Source organism: Sitophilus oryzae, unplaced genomic scaffold, assembly GCF_002938485.1.
Source record: "Sitophilus oryzae breed Bouriz unplaced genomic scaffold, Soryzae_2.0 scaffold_177_pilon_pilon, whole genome shotgun sequence".
NCBI classification, from domain to species: domain Eukaryota; kingdom Metazoa; phylum Arthropoda; class Insecta; order Coleoptera; family Curculionidae; genus Sitophilus; species Sitophilus oryzae.
Genome location: NW_022146479.1, coordinates 4500055 through 4524398, shown reverse-complemented (window position 1 = coordinate 4524398; position 24344 = coordinate 4500055). Strand labels below are relative to the sequence as shown.

The window sequence follows — 24344 nt, the reverse complement described above, 5'->3', positions numbered from 1 at the left end:
AGCTCAATAAGTTGATTATTGAGCTTTTAATGCATTATAGTTAATACATTTTTAAGAAAGATATAAAAAGGGTTCAGCGAAATAGTCTAATAGTTACCAGATAAAATAAATCTATCTTTTTGTTTTATGTATTGACCTTAACTGTGAGCAGTGAGGGATTCTAGCAGTTTTAGGTCTACTCCGCCATCTATGGAAATGCTATTGAACTAGACTGATGGAAAACAAAAAGCCTACAATAGATTGATGTATTTTAAATAAGATCAATAATAAATCCAATTCTAGCGTAGGTAGTTGTCTTTGTTGTAATTTTCAAATGTTATCTAAAGTAAAGAAATGTAGGTGTCATAAGCGCTAAAACAATTAATTCTAATATGTTATTTCAAAATGAAATTTATAGTTAGGAAATTATATAGAAATTTTAATTATTACAGGATAATTAATAACTTCTCTTAATTTTCTGTCGTTTATCAAGATTTGTTCAGATGCTCGATTCATGTTTTCGTAAAAATATAGCCATCTGCTTTATATTGATCATTAAACTTTTTTAGATATTTTTACAACTTATTTTTTTTTAATTAATGTATAAGGTACGCTCGTAATACATTACATACTCACTAAAATCAACAGTGGTTTCACATTCTCGGACATCTAGTAATTCAGCATAGGTCGTTGCGAATTATTTGTGAATTTATAATACCGTTCGATCGAAAAAAATGGCGTCCAGTTGGTTGGGAAATGACAATCGATGACATTTTCCATATAAAAAATGACAGCGATTTTCATTTCATAACCATCGCTAACGCCGTTTTTTTTTATCATACGGCATATATAGAATACTCTGCTTGAAAAATGACAAAAACTGTGGTGCGCATTGGGTGCACGTCATATGTATTCTGCAAGTATTCTGTATGTATATCTGCTCAACTGGCAACAGGAACATAGAACATACTAAAGAAGACCGCTAACTCCCGCGTATTTTTTTAGTTTCAAATTTAAAGTGGCGCCATCTAGTGTGCCAAGAATGAACTAAACCTGGCGGAAAATTTGAATAAACCATATTTTATTAATTTTATATAAGTTGTAGAACTAACTAATAGTGTTAGAATTTGATGCAACCTTAACTAAATTTTAGGAAATTAGTTGTCTCCAGTAAATTAATACTGGAAACTGGAGATCTACTCAAAATAATGCAATACAGTAAAAATACACATTAATTAAAATAACTATATATTTTTTGACATATATTTATTCAATAAGAAAATTTATTTTATAATAAATGTATTTCAACAAAAGCATAAAATTATGCCTCAAAACTGCACACCTTCGAAGCACATAACTTACAACAATTCATTAATAACAACTAATCCAGGCTGAGAACATTTCTATGCTTTCATTCAAAATAGAAACCTATATATACACGTAATAAAAAAGTATGATATGTATGTATACATAAAGATTTTGTATTAATTCTATATCTACCTAATATTATGTTTGAACATTGATGAACTCTATCGCATCCAAAATAACAACAAATTGACAATAAATATTTTTAAAATAGCTACCGAAACATTAGGCAGAAACGAGAGAAAATACAAAAGTAAATATATATAGTGCCTTAAGTTGTCAACATCCTAGGGTAGTCGAAAAAATATATTTATGTATATTTTGTTTATATAAATATATATAGACGCATATAGATATGATACTTAAAGAATGTATATAAGTGCGGTACACCATATGATTGTGCTTAGTTGAATTGTAAATGCGAGAATAGACGAATCCCTCGTTAATAAGGTGGTAAGTGTCAGGTCGATATCTTAACGAAAGATTTGCTTACTATATCGCTTATTTATATATAATTGATCACAAAATCCCTTTAGAGTATGACCCAGGATGTAAATAATCAGCTTTAGGCCCTAAATAAGTTGATTCAGTACATCCCAGAAAAAAATAAAATCGGAATTGGTCAATTTTTATTATTCTGCACCGATTCGTTTATTAATAAAAATATAAAACCATTTCCAATTTCAAAACTAAATTCGACACACATATATGTATGCGTATTTCCGGTAAAAGATATATTTCTATAAGTATATGAATAAATTACGATTTATTGATTTGTTTATAGAAATTTAAGTCTTCCATTGATTTTGCTCTTGGAGCAACCGGAACTCTTAGAGCCTACTTCGATTCTATAAAACCTTCCAAAATATTACAATGTTACTTACATTCTCTTATATAACGACTATCAACAGAAGACGAGATATGTTTAAATTACATAGAATGGACCACTAACGTGATCACAAATGCACCTTATAGAAGAATCTTACAAACTACAACACATTTATATGATATGTTTTGTTGCGATGTCCCCAATGTGTCTTCAACACGTTGGAGGACTGATATGTCGACATAAAAATATTTTAGAGTAAAAGTATATGCAACATCTACAGTATCTATTCTTTTTTTCACTTCAAATCTAGGGACGTTCTAACATAAACGGTTTAAAAATATATATGTAACTATTTTTTTATTTTTGTTTTATCCCCATTAAAATTATCAGGGACGGAAATCTCAAAACTGACACTGCTGCTGATAAAAATGTGAAAGAGTTTTGACCAACATTTTTGTCTCACCAAAGTAGAATAAATCAGGTGCCTAGTTCTTTTGGTTTCCTTTCCCTTTTAGTTTATTTTAATACATCAGTAAATATAGTGTTAAATTATCTTACAATACCCCATTTAACGTGACCTCAGTACAATCATCTGATTTTGGTGTTCAAAAAATGGCCATGTTACCAAGAAAAATCGAAGTTCAAATAATAAACACTATGCAACACCTCGTTTTTAAATGTTTTTTGTATTTAAAATTTGGATGTTGCTTAATATATGCCCATAATATATATAAAAAAGGTCTAGTTAGGAAGATAAGAATAAAAATGTTTGCTTAAGGGTAAATGAGGTTGCGGATGGGCATATACTACCTCAGCAGCAGGTCCAACTTGACCTCAATCTAAGAATCCCGTGTTAAGCAGCTTCTCGAGGAAGAATTTGACATCTCCCAATTCCGAGTCTTTAATTCCGAGAGATTTTAACATTCCTAAGTCTCCGTTTTCTACCGCTATGAAAACAGAACGCAAGTGTTCCAGGTCCGATCTCAGCAAGTGAAGAGCTGCACCAAAATCTTCAATTGTCTGAGACTCTAAAAAACAACGCAGATTATTAATAATGTTTAATTATACATTATTTGGCTAATAAATATTACACTGCTTTATTCCGTTCTCGGTGGAAACTCACTCTTATGACACTTCTTTCTTATTCCAAGCGTTAATCGCTCCACGTAACACAACAATACAAATACAGAAGATACAAATTTATAATTAATACATACCTGACAAAGTAATAGCCACTTTGTCAACTCCACCTAGTGGCTTCAAGGCGTCTCTTGCTTTGGTTCCAAATAACTTTTCCAAATAATTAGGCCCGTGGCTGGCTAGTAGTGACTTCAAGAAACTTCCAGTTTCCTCCACTGGGGGCCTTTTTGCAGCGGTACATAATCTACAAGCATTAAAATATTGTCATTTTAAATATTGTTTGAGTTGTTGTAACGAAATTTATGGAAGATTATAAATTGGGAATACATGATCTATTACGCTTCGTCCTACGTGGGCGACAAAAGCGCGCGATTCGGGCGATACGACTGACATGTGTTTTTCGAATAACGTTTTCTTATGAAATCGTCCTGCGTCGGCAATGCTTTCATAAGCATAGATAACGGTTCGTCCTACGTGGGAGACAAAAGCGCGCGATTCGGGCGGTGCGAGTGACGCGTATTTATCAAACAACGTTTTCTTACGAAGCTGTCCTAGGTAGGAGATGCGCGCGACTGAAGCGGCATCGCAGGCAATTGAAATATGTCGCTCGTCGCTCTCTGTTGTCGCACGCGTCGCCCGCCCGCTTTTATGTCTCCCACGTAGGACGAAGCGTAACAGAGCTAATTCATAAGTTTCATAAGAAAAAGTTTTCTGATAACGTCGCGTCGCTGGCATCGCCCGCTTTTGTCCCCCACATAGCGCTTCGTTTTACGTAGGAGACAAAAGCGCGCGATTCGGGCGCTTTTGTCTCCCACGAAGCTGTACTAGGTAGGGGATGAGCGCGGTGTCGCGCGACTGGAGCGACATCGAATGCGATTCGAAATATTTCGCGCGTTGCGCTCATCGCCCTCTGTTGACACACACGTCGCCCGCGTAGGACGAAGCATTAGAAGACTGATTTATTAGTAATTTGGTTGCCCAGCACAGTACTGTACTTCGAGACTGCATATTAGGAAAAGAATAAGTTTCATAGTCATTTTAGTGGAGGTCTTGGAGGACTATATAATATATAATTTATATAACAAATACAACCTTGAAAAAAAAAGGGATAAGGCTCTGTCAACAACCGTATTTTTTAAATCTTAACAATCAGAATTATACCTGAAGGCAACTATAATTAGTCATAACCAGTGGCGGATACAGAGGGGGGGTCCATTGGTTTAAATATTAAAATTTTGTATTAAAATTGGCACACTAAAAAGCATAGCATATTCTACATTCTAGACTGCGATTTGTGCTGTACACCGTATGTCTGGAATGTGTGCCAATTGCCAATTGCCAATGCCTGTGCGATCGAAAATGGCAGTGTTGGGAGCTGCGATCGCAAATCGCAACTAAAGTAATATTGATTGTGTAAAACTATAAAGTCGACAGATAGATGTTTCAATCGCAAATCGCAGTTTACTATGAAAAGGGATCGCAGGTTGGCGATTGCGAATTTACAATCGCTGCGATTAAATCGGAACTTGCGAGTTTCTGCTCATCTCTAATACGTATCATTTGAATCGTAGTCTTTAATTTATTATTGATTCGTATTTCATTCAGGATTTGCTCTAGCCGAAAATAAATTGCTTGCCAACCTGAATTAATTACAGCAGTTAATCGTCTCTAATTTATACCAAATAAACATCAATTTGCTTTACATGTCAATGCGAACTGATTGAAAGTAATGAACTGATTGAACTGTGTAATTTAAAATATTTTTTCCTTGTAAAACTTGTGTTTCTAACTGGATAAATAGGTATTTATATCAAAGCCTCTTTATGTATATATTCATTAAAACTTTAATTAAATGTATGTATTCAGTCTAATATAGTTAATTTGTGTTTTTGCCCAAGTAATGGGAAGAGTTTAGCGTCTAAATTTTAAATGATTTGAAAAAAACCATTGATATCTACATCTACTGTGTACCAGTTAATCAAAAAAGCTTCATGTCTGAAAATTATTAGATTGATATCCATGAATATAAAAATAATTTTTATGGATTTTTGTCGTGTTTATATTTGAAAATAGCTTGTTTAAGATAATTTATATTATTTTTTTCACGTCAACAGGACAATAGTTAAAGAATATTTTTAATCCTGGGGTTAAAAAACCACATTTTATCATAAAATATCTGATTTTTATTATTCTACTGACACTTATTATACTACTGATGCAAATGAGGTTGAAGCTAGTGTATTGACTAGACTACTTGCTGATTCTTCTTAGTGAAAGATATGACTTGATCGAACATGACAAATGTAGTCGAAAGGTATCAGATAATGAAAATAAAATTTTACAATACATGTAGACTATTTTTAATAGGTCAACTTCAACTTTTTCATAGATATCACACGTCCTAGTGTGTAATCCTTTGACATTTTGGACTTGGATCTGACCCTATGAAATATAAATGGTTCCGCCGGCAGTCAATACAAGCCAAAGGCACAACCTTTAACCCTTACTTACCTGGAGTCTTCGTCATATCCGTCGGGACAGTCTGGAGCTCCGTCACACAGATACTGAATCGATATGCAGTTTCCATCTCCAGGGCACTTAAACGGTTCGTAAGGATGGCAGGCATCACCTGAATCAATTCAAAAAATTATACTCAGATACCTGGTACCTACATGTATCTATTGCCTATAGTTGTATTTAAATTTAAAGTAAACTTTAAAGTGGCCACTTTTCAAATTGTCCCTCTATACAGACAGAGCTATAATAAGCAGGAGTGGTTGGTTATACAGGGTGTTTCAAAAAGATGTGCCATCTGTCGTGGAGAGATTTCTCTCGTACATAAAAATAAAATTTATTTTCTATATCAACATAACAGCGGCGTAGCGTGGCGTCAATACAAGGGGATGTAATAACTGCTAACATTTTCCCACCACAATAATTGTTTTTCTTTTTTTTTATTAAAGTTTTTAATTTTGAAGAACAAAAATAAGACATACAAAAAATGTAACAGGTTAAAAAATGATCAAACCAATTTAAAAAAAGGACTAAATTTAGATAAAAAAAACAAAGCTATGACCGTATCTGTTAGATTTTAAATTTTAAAATTAAGATCAATTGTTCTAATATGCATGTTTGAAAACTTTTATTACATTTTTCTTCAAATGAAGTAGAAGAACGCATCCTCTCTAATAATGAACTTTCAACGTTCATCATAAATCATCGTAGCCGGTAGTATTTCATACATTTTTCTCCTCGGAAAATAGTGGATAAGGCCAACAAAAAAGTTTATTGAGTGCGTTACGACCACATAACCAGCGTTCACTTTTATAAATATTTTCACTAAAATTACGAATACACAATTTTCATTTATATGTATTAATATTCAAAATATGATTTGATTGCTTTGGAGGTCCTTCTATAATAGTTTTTAAGTTTTCTGAATATACGCTGTCGAAATATTTTTATTTTTAGCGTTTAGCGTAGGTCTTACCGTTATCTACATATATAAAATGCTAATGTTTATCTGTGTCGTCTCTACTGGAATAAAGACTATATTGCTCTAGAAAGTTACTTTTTTTTACTAAAAGATAGCTAATTACAATTCTTAACCATAACCCCAAAAATGCAGATCTCCTGTCAACTTTCTTTATTTTTTATTTATTCATTATTTTCCTAGTGACGTCACAGGTGGTATGCGCGAACTGAACGAAATTGGAGCCGCTATCGATCATACCTTGTATTCTTTGTACCATGGCTTCAACTAGTCTAAAGCCCCGTTCTCAGAACGACGTCATGTCGCGGGCGACACAGTTTGACATTTCAATCAACCAATGGGAGCTGTACTAAATTTAAAATTGAGAGCTGTTTGAATTTTGTACAAATCTGATTGGTTCTTTAGTCGTGTCGTTGGCGACAGTCGCAGTTCTGAGAACAAAAAAATAATACACACATTAAATAAATGAAATTGAATTTAATTGTTTGAATAAATTTACTGAGAATTTTAATTTATTATAGGAGATCTCAGTAACTTTTTTAAATAATTGTGCCTGTAAATTGTGCCTGTAGACACAAATAAGGCACACTTAAGGAACCCTCTAGTTAACGGTCATATTGTCAACAATTTTCTATCTTGATTTACTATACCGATAAATGCGGCTTTTATCGAAATCAAAACACTAAAAATATTGTATTAATCAATGTTAGACAATAATTTTTACAACTTTTATTAACCAAAAATCGGAATATTGCAATTTTTTTTAGCAAAATTAATTTATTAAAAAATATTTTTGTTAAATAATATTTGTTTTGTGGCCCTAGTTGCTATCTTTTATCCTTTTATAGGCTTTTATATATCAAAAAACTACACGAAAAATTTTCCAGTGAATGTAATCAGTGGACTACTGCAAGAGAAACACTTCAAACGCTTCAAAGTTAATATGAGGTTAATACGCCTAGCTTACTGTTAAAATACAGAAGTTAATAATTTTTTTATGTGCAGACATTTAGTAAGAAATAAAGTGCCATGATGTGTATCCTTTGCGACAACGAGGTGTGAGAGAATAATTTTCCTAGTAAATTTAAAAAAAATAAGTAGTATAAATATACTACATACATATGTGTCTTATTTGTGTATTAGTTCACACGTGCATTAACAGAATTCCGAATTTTTGCCTAAAATGCGTTGTATCAGCCTGCTTGACTTCCCATTTCCCATGTATACTGGGCACATAAAAGGATAAAAGTAACAGTTTCGAAACATGTGTGTGCAATTGGTCACACGAATAAAACGCAGATCGTTTAACAAATCACAATTCATATAACCTTTGATTCTATAATTATGTAATTATGTTTTATTTTCTATTATAACAAATCTTGCTAAAAGTGATGACAATATAAATGAAAAGTTAACACATCGACAAGTTAAACAATCTTTGTCCACCGACAATAACTTTACTTGTCACCTAAGGTCCGGAATATTAAAGCAAATTTGTTTATACTGGAATTTTGTTGTCTGGAAAATTATTTAAAGACTAGTTTGTTTATGTTTACATTTGCCCTTTTCATATATGTATTGGTAAACGAGTTAAACATAGATACTATGTAATCAATACACTTGTGTACTTGTTAAACAATGCGACTAATGGCAAACCCTTCCTCCTATTATGTTGGTGTATAAAAAATTCATTACACAATACAGGTGATTACACAATTTACTGTACACGTGTAACATTTTATATCACCAGACAAAATATTTTTAAGATATTTTCAAAATATATTTTCCTACGTAGGTTGTAATAATTAACATTAGAGATTTTTCCAAATGTTTAAATTCAATAAAATTAAGACATTTTTTTGTTCTTGACCTACATTCAATATTCTTGAGTCTAACTTATAGTATTTGTATTAAATTGATATCGACTAAAAAGTCTAGCTGTAAATCGATCTGTCAAAGGTAATGAGTGTTTATTAATAAATAGAACCGTAATTCACACCGTTTTTTTTTGGTTGTTCATTTTTAAGCAGTCTCTATTTTCAAGTAGATTACTTATTTCATAATTCACCATTGTCTATCATTTTCAAATAAAAACCTTCAAGTATAATCACCAGGGGCGGATACAGGAATTTATTTTAGGGGGGGCCAAATAAAAAAATTATGTAGAATATGCTTTTTAGGGCGCCATTTTTAACCCAAAAGGCTAATATTTAACCCAATTTAGAGATTTTAGGGGGGGGGGGCTTGCCCCATGGGCCCCCCCTCTGTATCCGCCACTGATAATCACCAAACCTTACCGAACTCTCCAACTTTATCGATAAGAAGCAAAATATAAATTTGCATGACAGAAAATGAATTATGAAACATTTTGTTACGATTCCTCCGATATTCATGCAAATTTTTATCAGAAATCTACTTTTCCAACACTCGTGCTGCGATTTAATATTTATTTTCTAATGAAAAAATATAAAAAGCCTTACACTTTAAATTGTATATTTTTGCATTTTTTTTTTTCGAATTTTGAATTTGAAGAACATGGGAAATTGTCTTTCTAACAGCGTTTTCAGTCCGCGACTTCGAGCAAGTACCATGAGTTTATATGAACGATTTCACATGGGTCGCGTATGCTCCGTCCGGATGAGCTATATTGAAAAAATATCCGCGCGGACGCTCCGCACGTACGGTCCGCTCAGGTCCGCGTACGGTCCGCGCAGGTCCGCTCCATCTGAAAGCACTGTAAGTAGGAATTTTAAATGGCAGCTTTTAATATTCTCTTTAAATAAACAGAGGTTAATATTTTGGTTTCTCATAGACAATCTTCTTAACATATCACTTAACAAGTTGTAAAGGAAGTTTCTTAGGTTGCGGTCGACCTCAAATTTATTTATTTATTCGTGTCCAACTCAGTATATGAAAAAAAAATCAAGAAATACAAAAATACATATATAAAATATACAAAACGGCCAAATTAATAAAAAAGGTACATCATACATTTAAAAAAAACAGTCAAACAATCAATATAAATAGGAACAAAACTTGTACAGAATTAGACAAACTACAAAAAATATATATGCACATAGCGATTATTTACAGGATATCCAGTACTTGGCACACTCCAGAGCGTTGATACTTATAGATAATTACAGAAAACAATATCTATATACGTTAAAATATCTCATCACCCCACACGTATGCCATTTTACCAGTATTTATAACCATTCAATTTATTTTTATTTCTTTAGTATATAAGAAAACTATAAATCTCGTAAGAGGCCATCTGTGTACACTGTCTAGTGTGTAGTGAGCTTTAAATTGTTTCTAACGTCAGTTATAATTATTTTTTGGAATTTGTTACTTTCCGTAATTGGATTTCGCCCTTATTTATTGTTTTTTTCTCTCTAAATGAGTAGAACTGAAACGTAAGGATATAACAAAAATGTTATTTCTACCTTCTACAAATAATTTTTTTTATAAATAATCCTAATATACATTTTTTTACTTTATTAGGTTTAAAATGAGAAACATGTTTTGTCCATATTTTTTTAAGAGAAAAATATTTTATGCCAAGCAATATATGGTTCACATAAATTAAGAGGGTTTATACTGCTGGTGAAAAAAAGCTTTTCTCTTCCCAACCATATTTACACCCCAGAGAGACAAAATTAATTATGCTCTATGAATTAAAAATCACACACAGGCTGCTCGGTTAAAAAGTAATATCCTTTACCTCTATAGGTATATTTTGGTGTGTAATTTCTTTCAGCAAAATATAAAAGAAGCCTGCTAAATATGGTTTTAATAATCCAGTTCTTTTAAAAAATTAATTTTGTTTCCCTTTATATCAATTTTTATAGTTTAATGTCAATATAACTTAAGCGTTTCACAGGTGTCAATGTGAATAGCTTAATACTAATGACTAAAGCATACAAGGACAAATAACTCACGAGACTAAATTGTGACCATTCTTCCAAACAATGCCGTGGTATATATTTTTCTTAACGTCCGCTTGAAGCGATATTTATATCCGGTTGTATCATACTAATTAATTACGAAAAAAACGATTTAAAATGTTAACAAAAGGTACAAAACTAGTATCGACGTATAGCACATATCAAGTACATATATAATACCAGAAAAATAATTATCGAATTCAATAAAAAAAAACTTAAAAAGGTGGAGTGGACTGTTTATTTCCTTATAAAAACGTAACTCCTGGCTCTTTCTTATCATTGCGCCTTTTACACTTGAAAGCTGGACAAATTACCATTGTAATAAAGTTTATACAAAGTTCACTACACACAACCAACTATTAAAAATCGCTAAAATTGTCGCTGATGACCAGCTGATGACTCATTCGTTGCTTCCAAAGAAATGGCGTCTAAGGTCACAAATTCTGCAGCAGCATGTCCTTGTATTATTTAGTCATTGCTTAATACGCTATAAATAAATGCGGGTAAGAAGGTGATAACTCAATTTTTAGAAATTGAGAGGGCAATATCTGTTATGATGTCAAACAGCGCCGTCTATCTACCACGAAAAAAAATATGGAAACAAAATTTATACTGTAGATATGCTGTAGATCATTAGGGAAAAGAAAAGAATCTCTTTGAAACGAGCCTTAGTTTGTTTAAATCAGCTGACCCAAACCAGAGCTATCCTTATTTTAATAAAAACAAGTTTACTCCCCACCACTTTATTTTATAAGATTGAAGAAAATACACTTTATAGCAATATTTAACCTGCATAATTTTGAGAAAAATGTTGTTTTCTGAATGGCCAACAAAGATGCGCTCCTTGGCGGACATTTGCAGCGATTTTTCTTGGTCGATTTTCTTATTACAAGTTTTTTCCCAAAGTTATGCGATAAGTAGTTTCTGAGATACAGCCGTAGCCGGCGTCCATTGATAGTTGGCCATCTGGTACATAACAAGAATTTTATCCCTACTCCTACATATATTTTTAATTAAAAATAAGCGTAAAATGTTATTTTTGCTAATTTTTTAGACATTATTTATAATATGAGGAGCATATTTCGTGGTAAAAGATTTTTCTTGCTTATTTTTTAAGGGGGATATATTTTATGCGAAGTAATATAATGTTTCACCTAAATTAAATTTAGGTTTATATTGCAGGTGGATGAGCTTTTCCCTTCCCAGCAATATATATACCCCAGAGAAGTAATTTCATTATGTGCTTGGCTAATCCATTCCTATAAAAATTCATTAATTTTTATTAATCAAAAATCACACGTGCTGGTCGGTAAAAAAAATAACATACTTTACATTGTATACCAGGTGTTTCTCAAAAGTGGCTCACCCCTAAAACTTTTTTATTTTTTCGGATAAAAAAAACAAGATTTGGTACGTTAGTATATGACATAAATCAAGATTGATTGACGTATTCAATAATTGTTTTCGGTCACTTCCTATTTCACCGGAAATTACTACAACTTTTGGTTTTTAAATGACACTCTTTATAGAATGACATAACACATGTCAACAATTTGGCATTTTTGCATATGGTTTATTTGAATTGTTTATAACGACATTTTGACTCAAAATATCAAGTGTGTGGTACCAAATTATTCAGAAAAAAGTGCTTTTTCAAGATATGCTTATAATAAGCCACTCTCGTTCTATTTGAAAAAATTGAGATATAATTAAAAACACGATTGGGCATGTTTTAACTGGCCAGCACAAGACACGAAAGACATTAGACGATCAAATCTAGTTTTCCAAGTGTTCTTGGTTAAAAATTAGTGTTTTTATCATAGTCATAGCACTCTAGATTGAAATTTAAAATACGATTTTTTTAAACAAAAAAGTCAGAAGTTGACATGTGATATGTCATTCTATTCAGAGAGTCACTTTCTATCGAAAAAATAATTAAAAACAGAGAGGGTGCTATTTAAAAATCAAAAGTAAAGTCCCTAAATATATAGGAACTTTATATTATATATCTAGGGACTTTAATCAAAAGTTGTAGTCGTTTCCGGCGAAACAGGAAGTGGCCGAACACAATTGATATTGAATACGTCAATCAATCCTAATTTATGTCATATACTAACAAACCAAAACTCGTTTTCTCATATTGAAAAATAAAAAGTTATAAGGGTGAGCTTCTTTTGAAAAACACCCGGTATATTTAAAATTAAAATTATACTCTGCTCAGATATTTGAACAAGTGGTAAATGATTAAAGTGTATACTTTTTATAAAATCAAAAGTTTTTATAATAGGGCGCTCTTAATAAACTTTTTTTTCTATTCTATTACTTTTTCCATTACCTATCTATAAAAAGCTGGAGCAATAATGTTTCTTGATTTTATATTTTACTGTATTTTTAGTATATTTTTAAAACTTCGCTTAAAATAATTTTGCGAAAATTTTATCACTAAGTTATACTTTGAAAATTGAACGTAACAGTTTTTATAGCTCTCAATACGAGTATAGCGTTTTTTGAGCTTCTTGATTTTCGTTAATTTATTGTTTTGTACCATTCCATACCTATGTGAATACTAAAAGAGTAAGTAATATACAACAGGGTGGTCCGAACTGTATTCCGGAAACTTCGGCAACATATTCTGCAGATAAAAATAAGTAAAAAAGTTCGTATAAATATATGTCTTAAAAAGCTAAGTTTCGGAGATACAAGGTGTAGAAGTTTCATTTTTATTTCAAATTTTTTCCAAATAATTTATGAAGTAACGTCAATATTTGGATGAAAATTGGTATCTAGGAGTTTCTTGACATGAGAAATTTGATTTTGATGTCAGTATGACTCCTACTAGTAGAGGGCGCCACCTACATATTTTTTAACTGGTTTGAAGAGTAATAACTTTTCGTCCGTACCTGTATAAAACTACTGAGTAAAAAAATATACATTTACGACGTTTTTTACGTGAAAAAAGTCTCTTGGTAAAAATCGCTACGAGTAATGGTTTTCGAGATATTTGAAATCGAAATTATCAATACCTGTCATCATTGACATAAATTAAACATGTTGACTAAATAGTTATTAGACTGAAATCATAAATTTGAAATGTTTTTGTACCAAAAGTTCAACAGAAACGGTTTTATCATCATTTTTTGGCAGAAAAATTTATGATTAATTTAAAAAAATAAAAATTTCTCAAATTTATTATTTCAGTGAAATAACTAGAGTAAACGCCACGAATGTTTGGGAGTGATTCATCGCTTAATGAAGTTAGAATCGACACGCGCGCTATCATTTTCACATTAAAAACGTAAATTTTTACCGCAGACGTAGGTTTTTAAAGGCCCGGTCTAATCATCTGCCTGCGCTCCTCCTACTTATTCTAAAATGTTAGCGTGATTGAGAAAGACGATACTATATCGCGTTTCTTTGATTGATTCGTTTTTGTGCGTCAGTCCATTGGTGTGCTTGGAGTGCGACCAATGGGGCATTCCATTTTATATTTATAACCAAATATATGTTTTGACAAGACTTTGACAGTTAAAACAACAAATTACAAGCTTATATATTGATTATTATATGACTTGAAAGACCACGGCACTGGAATTAAGTTTTATTTGACCTTGAACAGATTAGTTCACATGGTAGCGACCGATAAATCACTCCCAAACATTCGTGGCGTTTACTATATCTACTCAACGTGTATATTTTTCGTCAATAATGACATGTATTGACTATTTCCATTCTAAATATCTTAAGAACGGTTGCTCGTAGCGATTTTTACAAAGAGATATTTTTTACTTAAAAAGTCACAGAGATGTATATTTTTTTACTCGTTAGTTTTATGCAGGTACGTACAAAAAGTTATTACGCTTCAAAACAGTTAAAACACATGTAGGTGGCGCCCTCTACTAGTAGGAGTCATATTGATATCAAAATCAAATTTCTCATGTCAAAAAACTCCCAGACACCAATTTTCATCCAAATATTGACGTTATTTCAGAAATTATTTAAAAAAAATCGAAATAAAAATGAAACTTCTAACATTTTAGGACATACATTTATACGAACTTTTTTACTTATTTTTACCTGCAGAATATGCTGCCGAAGTTTCCGGAATACAATTCGGACCACCCTGTATATTACCCCCCTTTAACTTATGCTATACTACTTAATGGTATTATACATACATACATACAGCCATTACTCGCTGACGAGCATAGTTATTCTGTACTGACGAGTATTCGACACACATCAGAAGATGGTCACGCAAGGCGTTTTCTTTCATGAGCTTTTCTGTGACTGAAAAGCCCGATACGTGATGTTATCTGCCTACCGCACTCAGGACATTCAAAAATTTCATCATTGCATTGTTGCCTCTTTACTTTTTGGTTGTCGCTGTTAACTGAGTTTACAACTCTTCTCCATTGAGTTCTATTGTGAGCTGCTTCTTCCCACTCATTCTGCATGTTAATCATTTTTAAGTTTTCGTGGAAAATGTTCCTGTACCTTTTCAGTTGTCCACCCGGCCTCCTCTTACCGTCTACAAGCTCACCGTAAAGCAGAGATTTTGGTGTGCGGTTTTCTTGCATTCTGCATACGTGACCAGCCCATCCTAAGAGGGATTTTGTAACCATGACTTCAATACTCTCGCAGTTAGCTTTTTCAAGGACCGATACGTTTGACACATGATGGAACCACCGGATTCTTAAGAGTTGTCTAAGGTGTCTCTGTTGCAACTTGTTTAATGCGTTCATGTGTCAGCGGTACGGCACCCAGGTTTCACTCCCATATAACATGGTGGGGATTATAATGGTATTATACAGGGAGGTCAGAGTTATATTCGGAAAATTTCGGCAGTATATTGTATATCCTGCATATAAAAAAAGGTAAAAAAAGTACCTATAAATATATGTCTTAAAATGCTTCGTTTCGGAGATACAGGGTGTAGAAGTTTCATTTTTATTTCGATTTTTTTCAAATAATTTCCGAGCTAACGCAGATATTTGGATGTAAATTGGGTGTTTTTGACATGATAATTCGATTTCGATGTCAGTATGACTGTTACTTGTAGGGGGCGTCATCTACATATTTTTTACCTGTCTTGAAGAGTAAGAACTTTTCGTCCGTATCTGTATTACACTACTAAGTGAAAAAAATTTCCGTCATTTTTTACGTAAAAAAGTTTTCTCAGTAAAAATCGCTACGAGTAATGGTTCTCAAGATATTTGGAATCGAAATAGTCAAAACATATCATAATTTTGACAAAAATTATACATGTTGACTGGATAGTTACTAGTCTGAAATAATAAATTTGAAATGCTTTTGTGCCAAAGATTCAACAGGAACTATTTTATCGTATTTCTTTCTAGAAATATTCATGATTGGCTTAAAAAAATAAAGAGTTAATATATCATTTCGCTCAAATAACTATCTAGTCAACATATTTTTTGTCAATAATGACATGTATTGACTATTTCCATTCCAAATATCTTGAAAACAGTTGCTTGTAGGGATTTTTACCAAAATACATTTTTTACTTAAAAAATTACGAAAATGTATATTTTTCTACTCAGTAGTTTTATACAGGTACAGACGAAAAGTTATTACTCTTCAAATATGTTAAAAAGATGCAGGTGGCACCCTCTACAAGTAGGAGTCATATGAACGTCGAAACCAAGTTTTTTATGTCAAAGGATCCTATCCAAATATCCACGTTAGTTCTGAAATTATTAGAAAAAAAAACGAAATAACAATTAAACTTTTACACCTTGTATATCTGAAACGAAACATTTTAGGACATGCATTTATAGGAACTTTTTTACATAATCATTTCTACAGAATGTGCTGACAAAATTTTCCGAATACAATTCGGACTACCCCGTATAACATTCTTAAAGAATTTTTAAATATTTTATTTTCTGGATTGTATATGTTTTTTTATAAATATTTACATCTACTTAGAAACTAGTTTATTCACTTTGTAAAAAAATATATAACACGGATTTCATTTTAGGTAAACCTCTGGGGTATAACCCTCTAAAACACACTTAAAAAATCGAAATATCTGTTGTTTCTATGTCGCTATAAATACAGTGTGAAAAAGATATTTAAAAAAAAATTAAATAAAATGATGAAAAAGTCTTATGTCCCAAAACCCGCTTGATAATATATTTTTTATTATAAATTATAAACTGTTGCAAGGGTTATTTTATATGATTTAAGGCTATAATTTGTCTAATGTATATAATTTTAGCTTTGCCATTAGCAAAAACATAATTACAACTTTCCTAATATAGATAAATAAACAGAAGGCTAGTTAATATTCCAGTTATGCTTTTCGTCTCCCCTACATGTGTCATTAAGGCTGCTATAGGAGTTTATTAGAAATCCTATATTACATGAAAAGTTGTGTTAACTGCTGAAAGTTTAATTAAAACTTCTTTGCTGTTGACAGTTACCATATAAACTTTCATAAATATATTAAATTATCTCTTTATCTGCGATGTACTTTAATAATAAATTCTCAATAAATTTCAATATACCAGGGTGCATCAAATATATACTTATTTGGATCATCCAAATACAGAGCACTTTGAGACATAACCTACTAATTTGTTAATAAAAATACTCGGGGAATTTAATACACGGTGAAAAATATGTGGATAAAAGGTAATATTATGTAGAAACTAAATTTGTAAATATATGAAAATTTTGTTATAAACTCACCGGCAAAAAAAACCGGCCACTGAAAACTAGTCCCAATTTCAAAGTTGGATTTCTCACGAACCACTCATTAGATTTTGATGAATATTTTTTAAATTGTAAATTAATTCCTTCTTAACGGATGCTACGTCAGAAATTTTTATTCTGAATTTATTTTGAGCATATACAGGGCACAATAATAAGACGAAGTTTTTTGCCTGAACTTTGTAACACCCTGTAGGGTGCAGAAGCGGTAGTAGCTATTGGTAAATCAAATCACATTGTAGCCTCATCTTTTGTGAGCATTTTATTTTTTTAATCACGACATTATCTCTCTTTTTATTGGAAATACGCTGCTTTAAAACGAACGTCTCGGAAAAATGCTTTTAGCAATAGCTACTACAGCTGCTGCACCCTACAGGGTGTCACAAAGTTCGAGCAAAAAACTTCGTCTTATTGTTGTGCCCTGTATATGCTCAACATAAATTCGGAATAAAAAATTAGCATCTGTTAAGAAGGAATTAATTTACAATTTAAAAAAAAATCATCAAAATCTAACGAGTGGTTCGCGAGAAATCCAACTTTGAAATTAGGACTAGTTTTTAGTGGCCGGTTTTTTTTGCCGGTGAGTGTATATTATTAAATTTTTTTTTATTTATGATCCATCCCCGCAAAATATATTCTATTTGCTTTTTTAGACTGAATAAAATATCATTCCTTTGTCATTAATATACATTTAAATGACACGCAGCTACATTATTGATCTTTAGAATAATTTTATTTCAAACGTCGTTTCAACCTGTACGCAGTCCTGATTATAATGGCAATACAATTTTAATCGATATAAAACGATTTTAAATATATGGTTTTTATAATGAATACAATTAGATTTAAGTTATTTGAATAGAACTTGTTACTTTGATTAATAAAGTGCCGGCTTGAATAGGGTTACCAGATGAAAACTTGTCCACACCGGACAAGCCTTCCCAAAAATCCGGACAAAATCCGGACGTCATAATTTTTTAGCCATATAAGAGCCAAAATAGTATGTTGTTTTATTAGGAGTAAAAATGATACTTTCTGTGGCGATGCTGTGGAGTTTAAAAATCTATTGATACACACTGCTCATTCATGGTGGTTCGAGGCCGGATGGGAAAAATGACTCAAAGTCTCTCAAAACTCTTTTATCATGAATTTTTCGAAGATTAATTTAAAAAAATACACAAATTTCAGTCAAATAACTATCTACTGAATATGTTTGTTCTTTGTCGATAATGACATGTATTGACTAGTGTTGCACAAGAGTCTTGAAAAAGTCTTGCAAGAGTGTTGGTCTTCAAGTTCAAGACAAAACTTTCAAAATTTCTTGTCTTGAATTTCAAGACAAGACAAGACTTTAATATGCAAGAAATTTCAAGAGTCTTGCAAGATTTCTTGAATTCAAGATTTCTTGAAAGTTAAAAATGATACATTTTTTTAAGTGATAATTAGGTCTTTGCGCCAGTTATGTCGGGTTTATAGAACATTTACATAGTCGTAATCACAATCATAGTCATAATCATAAAAGTTAAACTATCCATAATATATCCATATACAGGCTTGTTCACCACATACGACACGGAGTATTGTAGCTAAACGATGAGATTTTTACAAATTGTAAGTTTTGGGTTCGATGAAGGACTATTAGAGGTACAATTTAAAAATAATTTTACAAGATACAGAGTGTCCCAAATAAGTAAAAAATATCAAAGTTGTATTTTTTTAAATGGAACACCCTGTATATTATTACATTTTTAGTTTCTACGATTAAAATAAAGGTAAATTTGATTAAGGTTTATTATACTTAAACCTTACCGTTTTTGAAATATTTTCAATTTTGTGAAATTGCAGTAAAAATTTTAAGGCTTCATTTCTCCAAGGGTATCAAAGTTTTTAATACTAAATATTTACTGTAGTTTATTTACTGATCAGTTATTGTGTTGCAATAATAAAAATAATACTACCTTATACAGAGTGTCTAAAAATTTATTTTAAATAATTATTAGCTTCAAACGGCAATAACTTGTTTAATTTAAATGGAATACCCTGTATATTTTACGAGAATCAGATGCACAATTTAATTGTCTATAAAATTATATTATACCATTTTTTACCTATCTCTTTAAGTTTCCGTAGAAAATGCATTTTCTTGTAATTTAGAACTTATTTATCAATATACCCATGGACTATTGACATTTTAGATTATTTTTAAAGATGTACCAAATTTTTAAAGAGTACAGATACTAATATTGTTGTATTAACTGACTGTTTGCGTTGATTAATAATAATTTCTCCAAATACTAAAAAACTGAATTTTGTATGGGCATTATACAGTGTGATAAAAAGTAACACCTTAAAAATGATATTTCATTTTTTAATAAATGCTTATTTATAACAACAGAGACTTTAATTTGATAACTTATTATTATATTGATTTCTAACTCAAATCCATATTTATTTATAATAATTTATTAACGAACACAATTAAGTATGTAATTAATTAGTATATGGGCGGAAATAATTAGATCATTCGCGAACATTTGCAAACATTATGCGCGCTTGCTGGAAACGCACCTTAATAGTGTGTATGTATAGCAGTTTACTACAAAACACATTTAAATAAACAGCGATATATTTTAAAGATCGCTACCTACATATATACAAGCTGTACAGAGTCCACGTGGACACGTGGACGAGTATGTCACCCCAAAACATTGGCTACTTTCAAATTTACTATTACTTTAACTTTTTAATTTTTATAAAAATTATGTCATATCTCATTTACGTGGAAAAACTTTGAAAAAAAAAATGTAATAGGTATTTTTGAAATATTTGTATAAGTAAGTAGTATTATTTAAAATATTTATAGTACACCCATGAAATGCTGGTAACCGAGAGTTTTGTTGCCCCCCTCCCTTAAGCATACCCCGTAGCTACAGAACGGACAGACGTACTGTTGGTGGCGCCCCGTACAAGTTAGGAGTCGTATTAACACCAAAATCAAATTTCTTATGTGAAAAAACACTCAGATACTAATTTTAATTTAATCTAAATATTGACTATTCAGTTGAGAAATTATTCGGAAAAAAACGAAATTAAAATGAAACTTCTATACACTTTGTATCTCTGAAACGAAGCTATTTTAGGGCATAAATTTATATGAGCTTTTTCACTTATTTTTAACTGCAGAATATGCTGCCAAAGTATCCCGAATACAATTCGGACCACCCTGTATACCGAATTACATAATATATATTCTTATAGCGAGGCTGATTTTATTTTTAATTCTAATAAATCTCTTGTTTTCAAAAAATTTTGCAGGGTTGAAGTTATATTGTTATTCATTCAAGTTATTTTTGATTTATGAATAACATCAAAAAAAATTAAGAACGTTTGGTGGGCTTCATTCTTGAATTTTAAAATAAACGTTGGACCCATAGTCTTTTTGTTTTTTCTGAGATATGTTTTAACGGAATTGATGTTATTTCAATAAAAGCCAATGAATATCTAGAGAAATACAAACATGGGCATCGTGTGTTTCTTCAAAAATCAGAAAATAAATTATGCTCGCTCAATCGCGTAAAAAAGATGGCGGAAATTGATATTTTTTAATATTATTTTAAAATTATCATAAGCGTCCAGTTAACATTTTAAGTAATCTTTAATTTTGTAAATTATTTTTGGATTTTTTAATTATATTAAATACTTTAGTAGATTTATAAAGTATTCAACAGGAAAGATACAGAGAGATAAAAAAGGTCGCTAATACTGTAAATGTATTTTAATCTGTCTAAATCAGATAAACCCATATTGCCTTCTAAATTGTAATCAATAAACTAAGAAGCCATTAAACTAAATTAAAAAGAACCATAGGACTTATTACATATATTTTTATTAATTTTTGTTTTATTTTTATTTTTTTCTACTCGTTATTACTAGATATAATTAATTGATTTATTTTTGTTCCCATGATTTTTACACACAATGTCAATGACTATAAAAATAACTATAAAATTTATAGTTATTTAATAATGTCTATAAGATGTTATAAAATTTAAAATTACTGTTATAAACATTATTAAAAATATTATAAATAAACATAATTTTATATTATATGATTTTCCTTTTTTTATATTTAGCCTAACCATTTTTGGTGTACAAACTTTTATCCACAGCTTATTCGATCATTACCCAACTATCCCACTTCGCGTATTTTGAAGAATCCGCATATCACCTACTGCGCCTAGTGCGAGTAGTCAGAACATCAGTGTCAATTGATTCTTTCGCATCAATGGGGTCTGAATCAATGTAAAAGTCATCATAAGTAGGTCGGCTGAGACTAAAGAGGTTGTGTTTTTTATATAATTTTTTAATATAATTTTTTTCATAAAAAGAAAATGGTATGGTATGTTACACATTTATCGGTACAATATTTTCAAAACTTGTTTCTCTCGCGTAATCAGTAATGTTGTGGTCGTTTATTTTGTTTAAAATTAATATAAACTATTATAATTACGGAATAATTTTCTAAGAGATATGCTAATATATAATTTATGTTTATGCAACAATTGAATTTTTAAACGGAAAATTATCAATTTATGCATAATTTTCAAATATATGATTGCCATTTTATATATATACATATATAATATTTTGTATATACATCATAATTATGCTTTATCCGACTATTATTTTTAAAAGAGATCTTACTAATTTTGCAGATACATGTAAACCTAGTGCGAGTAGTCAGAACATCAGTCTCAATTGATTCTTTCGCATCAGTAGGGTCTGAATCAATGTAAAAGTAATCATAAGTAGGTCGGCTGAGACTAAAGAAGCTGTGTAGATAATTTTTTTAATAAAATTTATGTCATAAAAAGAAAATGGTATGGTATGTTACACATTTATCGGTACAATATTTTCTACACTTGTTTCTCTCGCGTAATCAGTGATATTGTGGCCGTTTATTTTGTTTAAAATTAATATAAACTATTATAATTATGGAATAATTTTCTACGAGACATGCTAATAATTTATGTTTATACAACAGTAGAATTTTTAAACGGAAAATTATCAATTCATGCATAATTTTTAAATATATGAATCTCATTTTATATATAAAATATTTTGTCTATCTGCTTCATAATCATGCTCTATCCGACTATTATTTTAAAAGAAATTTTATTAATTTTGCAGATACGTGTAAATCTTAAAGTGGCGAGATAATGTGTGTTGTAGCCAATTTGAACAAAGAGAAAAAGGGGGGAAACAAAGCAAATAAATAAATGATATCGATCGATTTACTGCGACACAACTGTTGATGCAGGCAGCCAACAAGTGCTTTTCACTGTTTATGTGGAATATGAATGGGCGGGGAAAGCAAATAGCTGTCCTACATTTCATTTATTCTCTTTACAACCTTTTTATGATGAGTGTCCATATATATTTTGATTAAAATATGTGAAGAATAGTTAGATAGCAGTTAAGAAAGCAGTGGGACTCATTCATAGCAACGTTGCCAAAGACTAAGCTTACCTCGCTTCGAGCTGATGTGTCCGTAGAGTCGACTAAGATCGATTGCGATGACCGCTTTGGGGATCGCGGCCACTATGGTCAAGATGACCAGCACCAGGAGCAGAGGATTAGGCGATGCCATCGCCGTTGCCACCCTGACCATGGCTGGGGCTCAACACACCGATGTCGACTGAGCAATGCGACCTTGTTGCGTTGCACAGAGTCGCTTTATAATGCTGGCCGGCATTGTTGCCGCGCCTTTCCGATTGTTGCGGAGGGCTCGATAGGGCGGTGCTGCGCCCCCGTACGCTCCGCTCATTCGCGGGCCACGGCGATAGAGAAAGACAGACGCAATACTGAACTTCTTTATTTTACTTTTTTCGTCTTGTTCTACAGGATGTATGACTGAGGATGGTCGATGATACAGAGGATTACTTAAACGCATTTGAAATAGTAGTGCAAGATAAATGACACATGATATTTTGAAAGAGAAATATTGTTTTATTTGAGAAGTCAAAGCAGCATTAAAAGCGATCAAATGAGTAATCATCAATTCAAAGTTGACCAAAGAATGCCTCGAGAAGCTCAACCAATTAGTCTTCCTGCTCTGGGTGCTAGCCCACCAAGAGATAGAAGGCAATGAAAAAGCAAGCGATCTAGCTAGAAAAAGAGCGAACACTCCACTAATTGGACCAGAACTGTTCTGCTTCCCAAGTGAAAAACAACTTAAACGGAACTCAAGAACCTGGAAGACTCAATACGTAACCTGCAATAACAATCCTCCAGAGGTCTAAGAATCTTGAAGAAATTTCTTAGAACTTACGACCGAGAAAAATCAAAGATTTTCTTTGATAATAATTATTAATTATTATATATTAAGTATTAAAAATATTTAAACTTTTTTCTAAAAGACTTCAGTCAAATTTCCATATATGTTTATGATAAATTTTTAACAGCACCGTTTCTTTTTAAACTCTAAGTGACAGTAGCTGACAGTTCTAACACTAGACCCGTATTTCTCGCTTTTGGTTTGGAGATTGTATTGGATACTATAATTGGATACTACAATTGGATACTACAATTGTAGTATCAATTCAAGTTAATCAATTCTGCAGTAATCACAAAAGCTCATCTACAATTTGAATTTTTATGAGATATATTATGAACTTTTTGGAAGATTATCAATAAACTATGTAATAAAACTCTAAAATAAAGAGTCATTTGAGATGGAATCGAAATATATCCGCAAATGGAATGTTTAAAGTGTTAAAATTAGTATAAAACCTTTCGCTAGAACAAATACTTCGAAGTTTTACCAGCTGTGACAAATTGAAAAAGACAGTAT

At 31.4% G+C, this 24344-nt stretch overlaps 1 protein-coding gene across 1 annotated transcript; it reads right to left on the bottom strand.

Annotated features, from left to right (window-relative positions):
* Positions 1–1595: 1595 nt before the first annotated feature.
* LOC115882378 (IDLSRF-like peptide) lies at positions 1596–23234 on the bottom strand. Its single transcript, XM_030900427.1, has 4 exons — positions 23021–23234; positions 5825–5942; positions 3391–3557; positions 1596–3201 (listed from the first exon to the last, which is right to left on the bottom strand). Exons 1-4 carry the CDS (start codon positions 23160–23162, stop codon positions 3008–3010), a joined length of 621 nt encoding a protein of 206 aa, XP_030756287.1. The 5' UTR covers positions 23163–23234; the 3' UTR covers positions 1596–3007.
* Positions 23235–24344: the final 1110 nt, after the last annotated feature.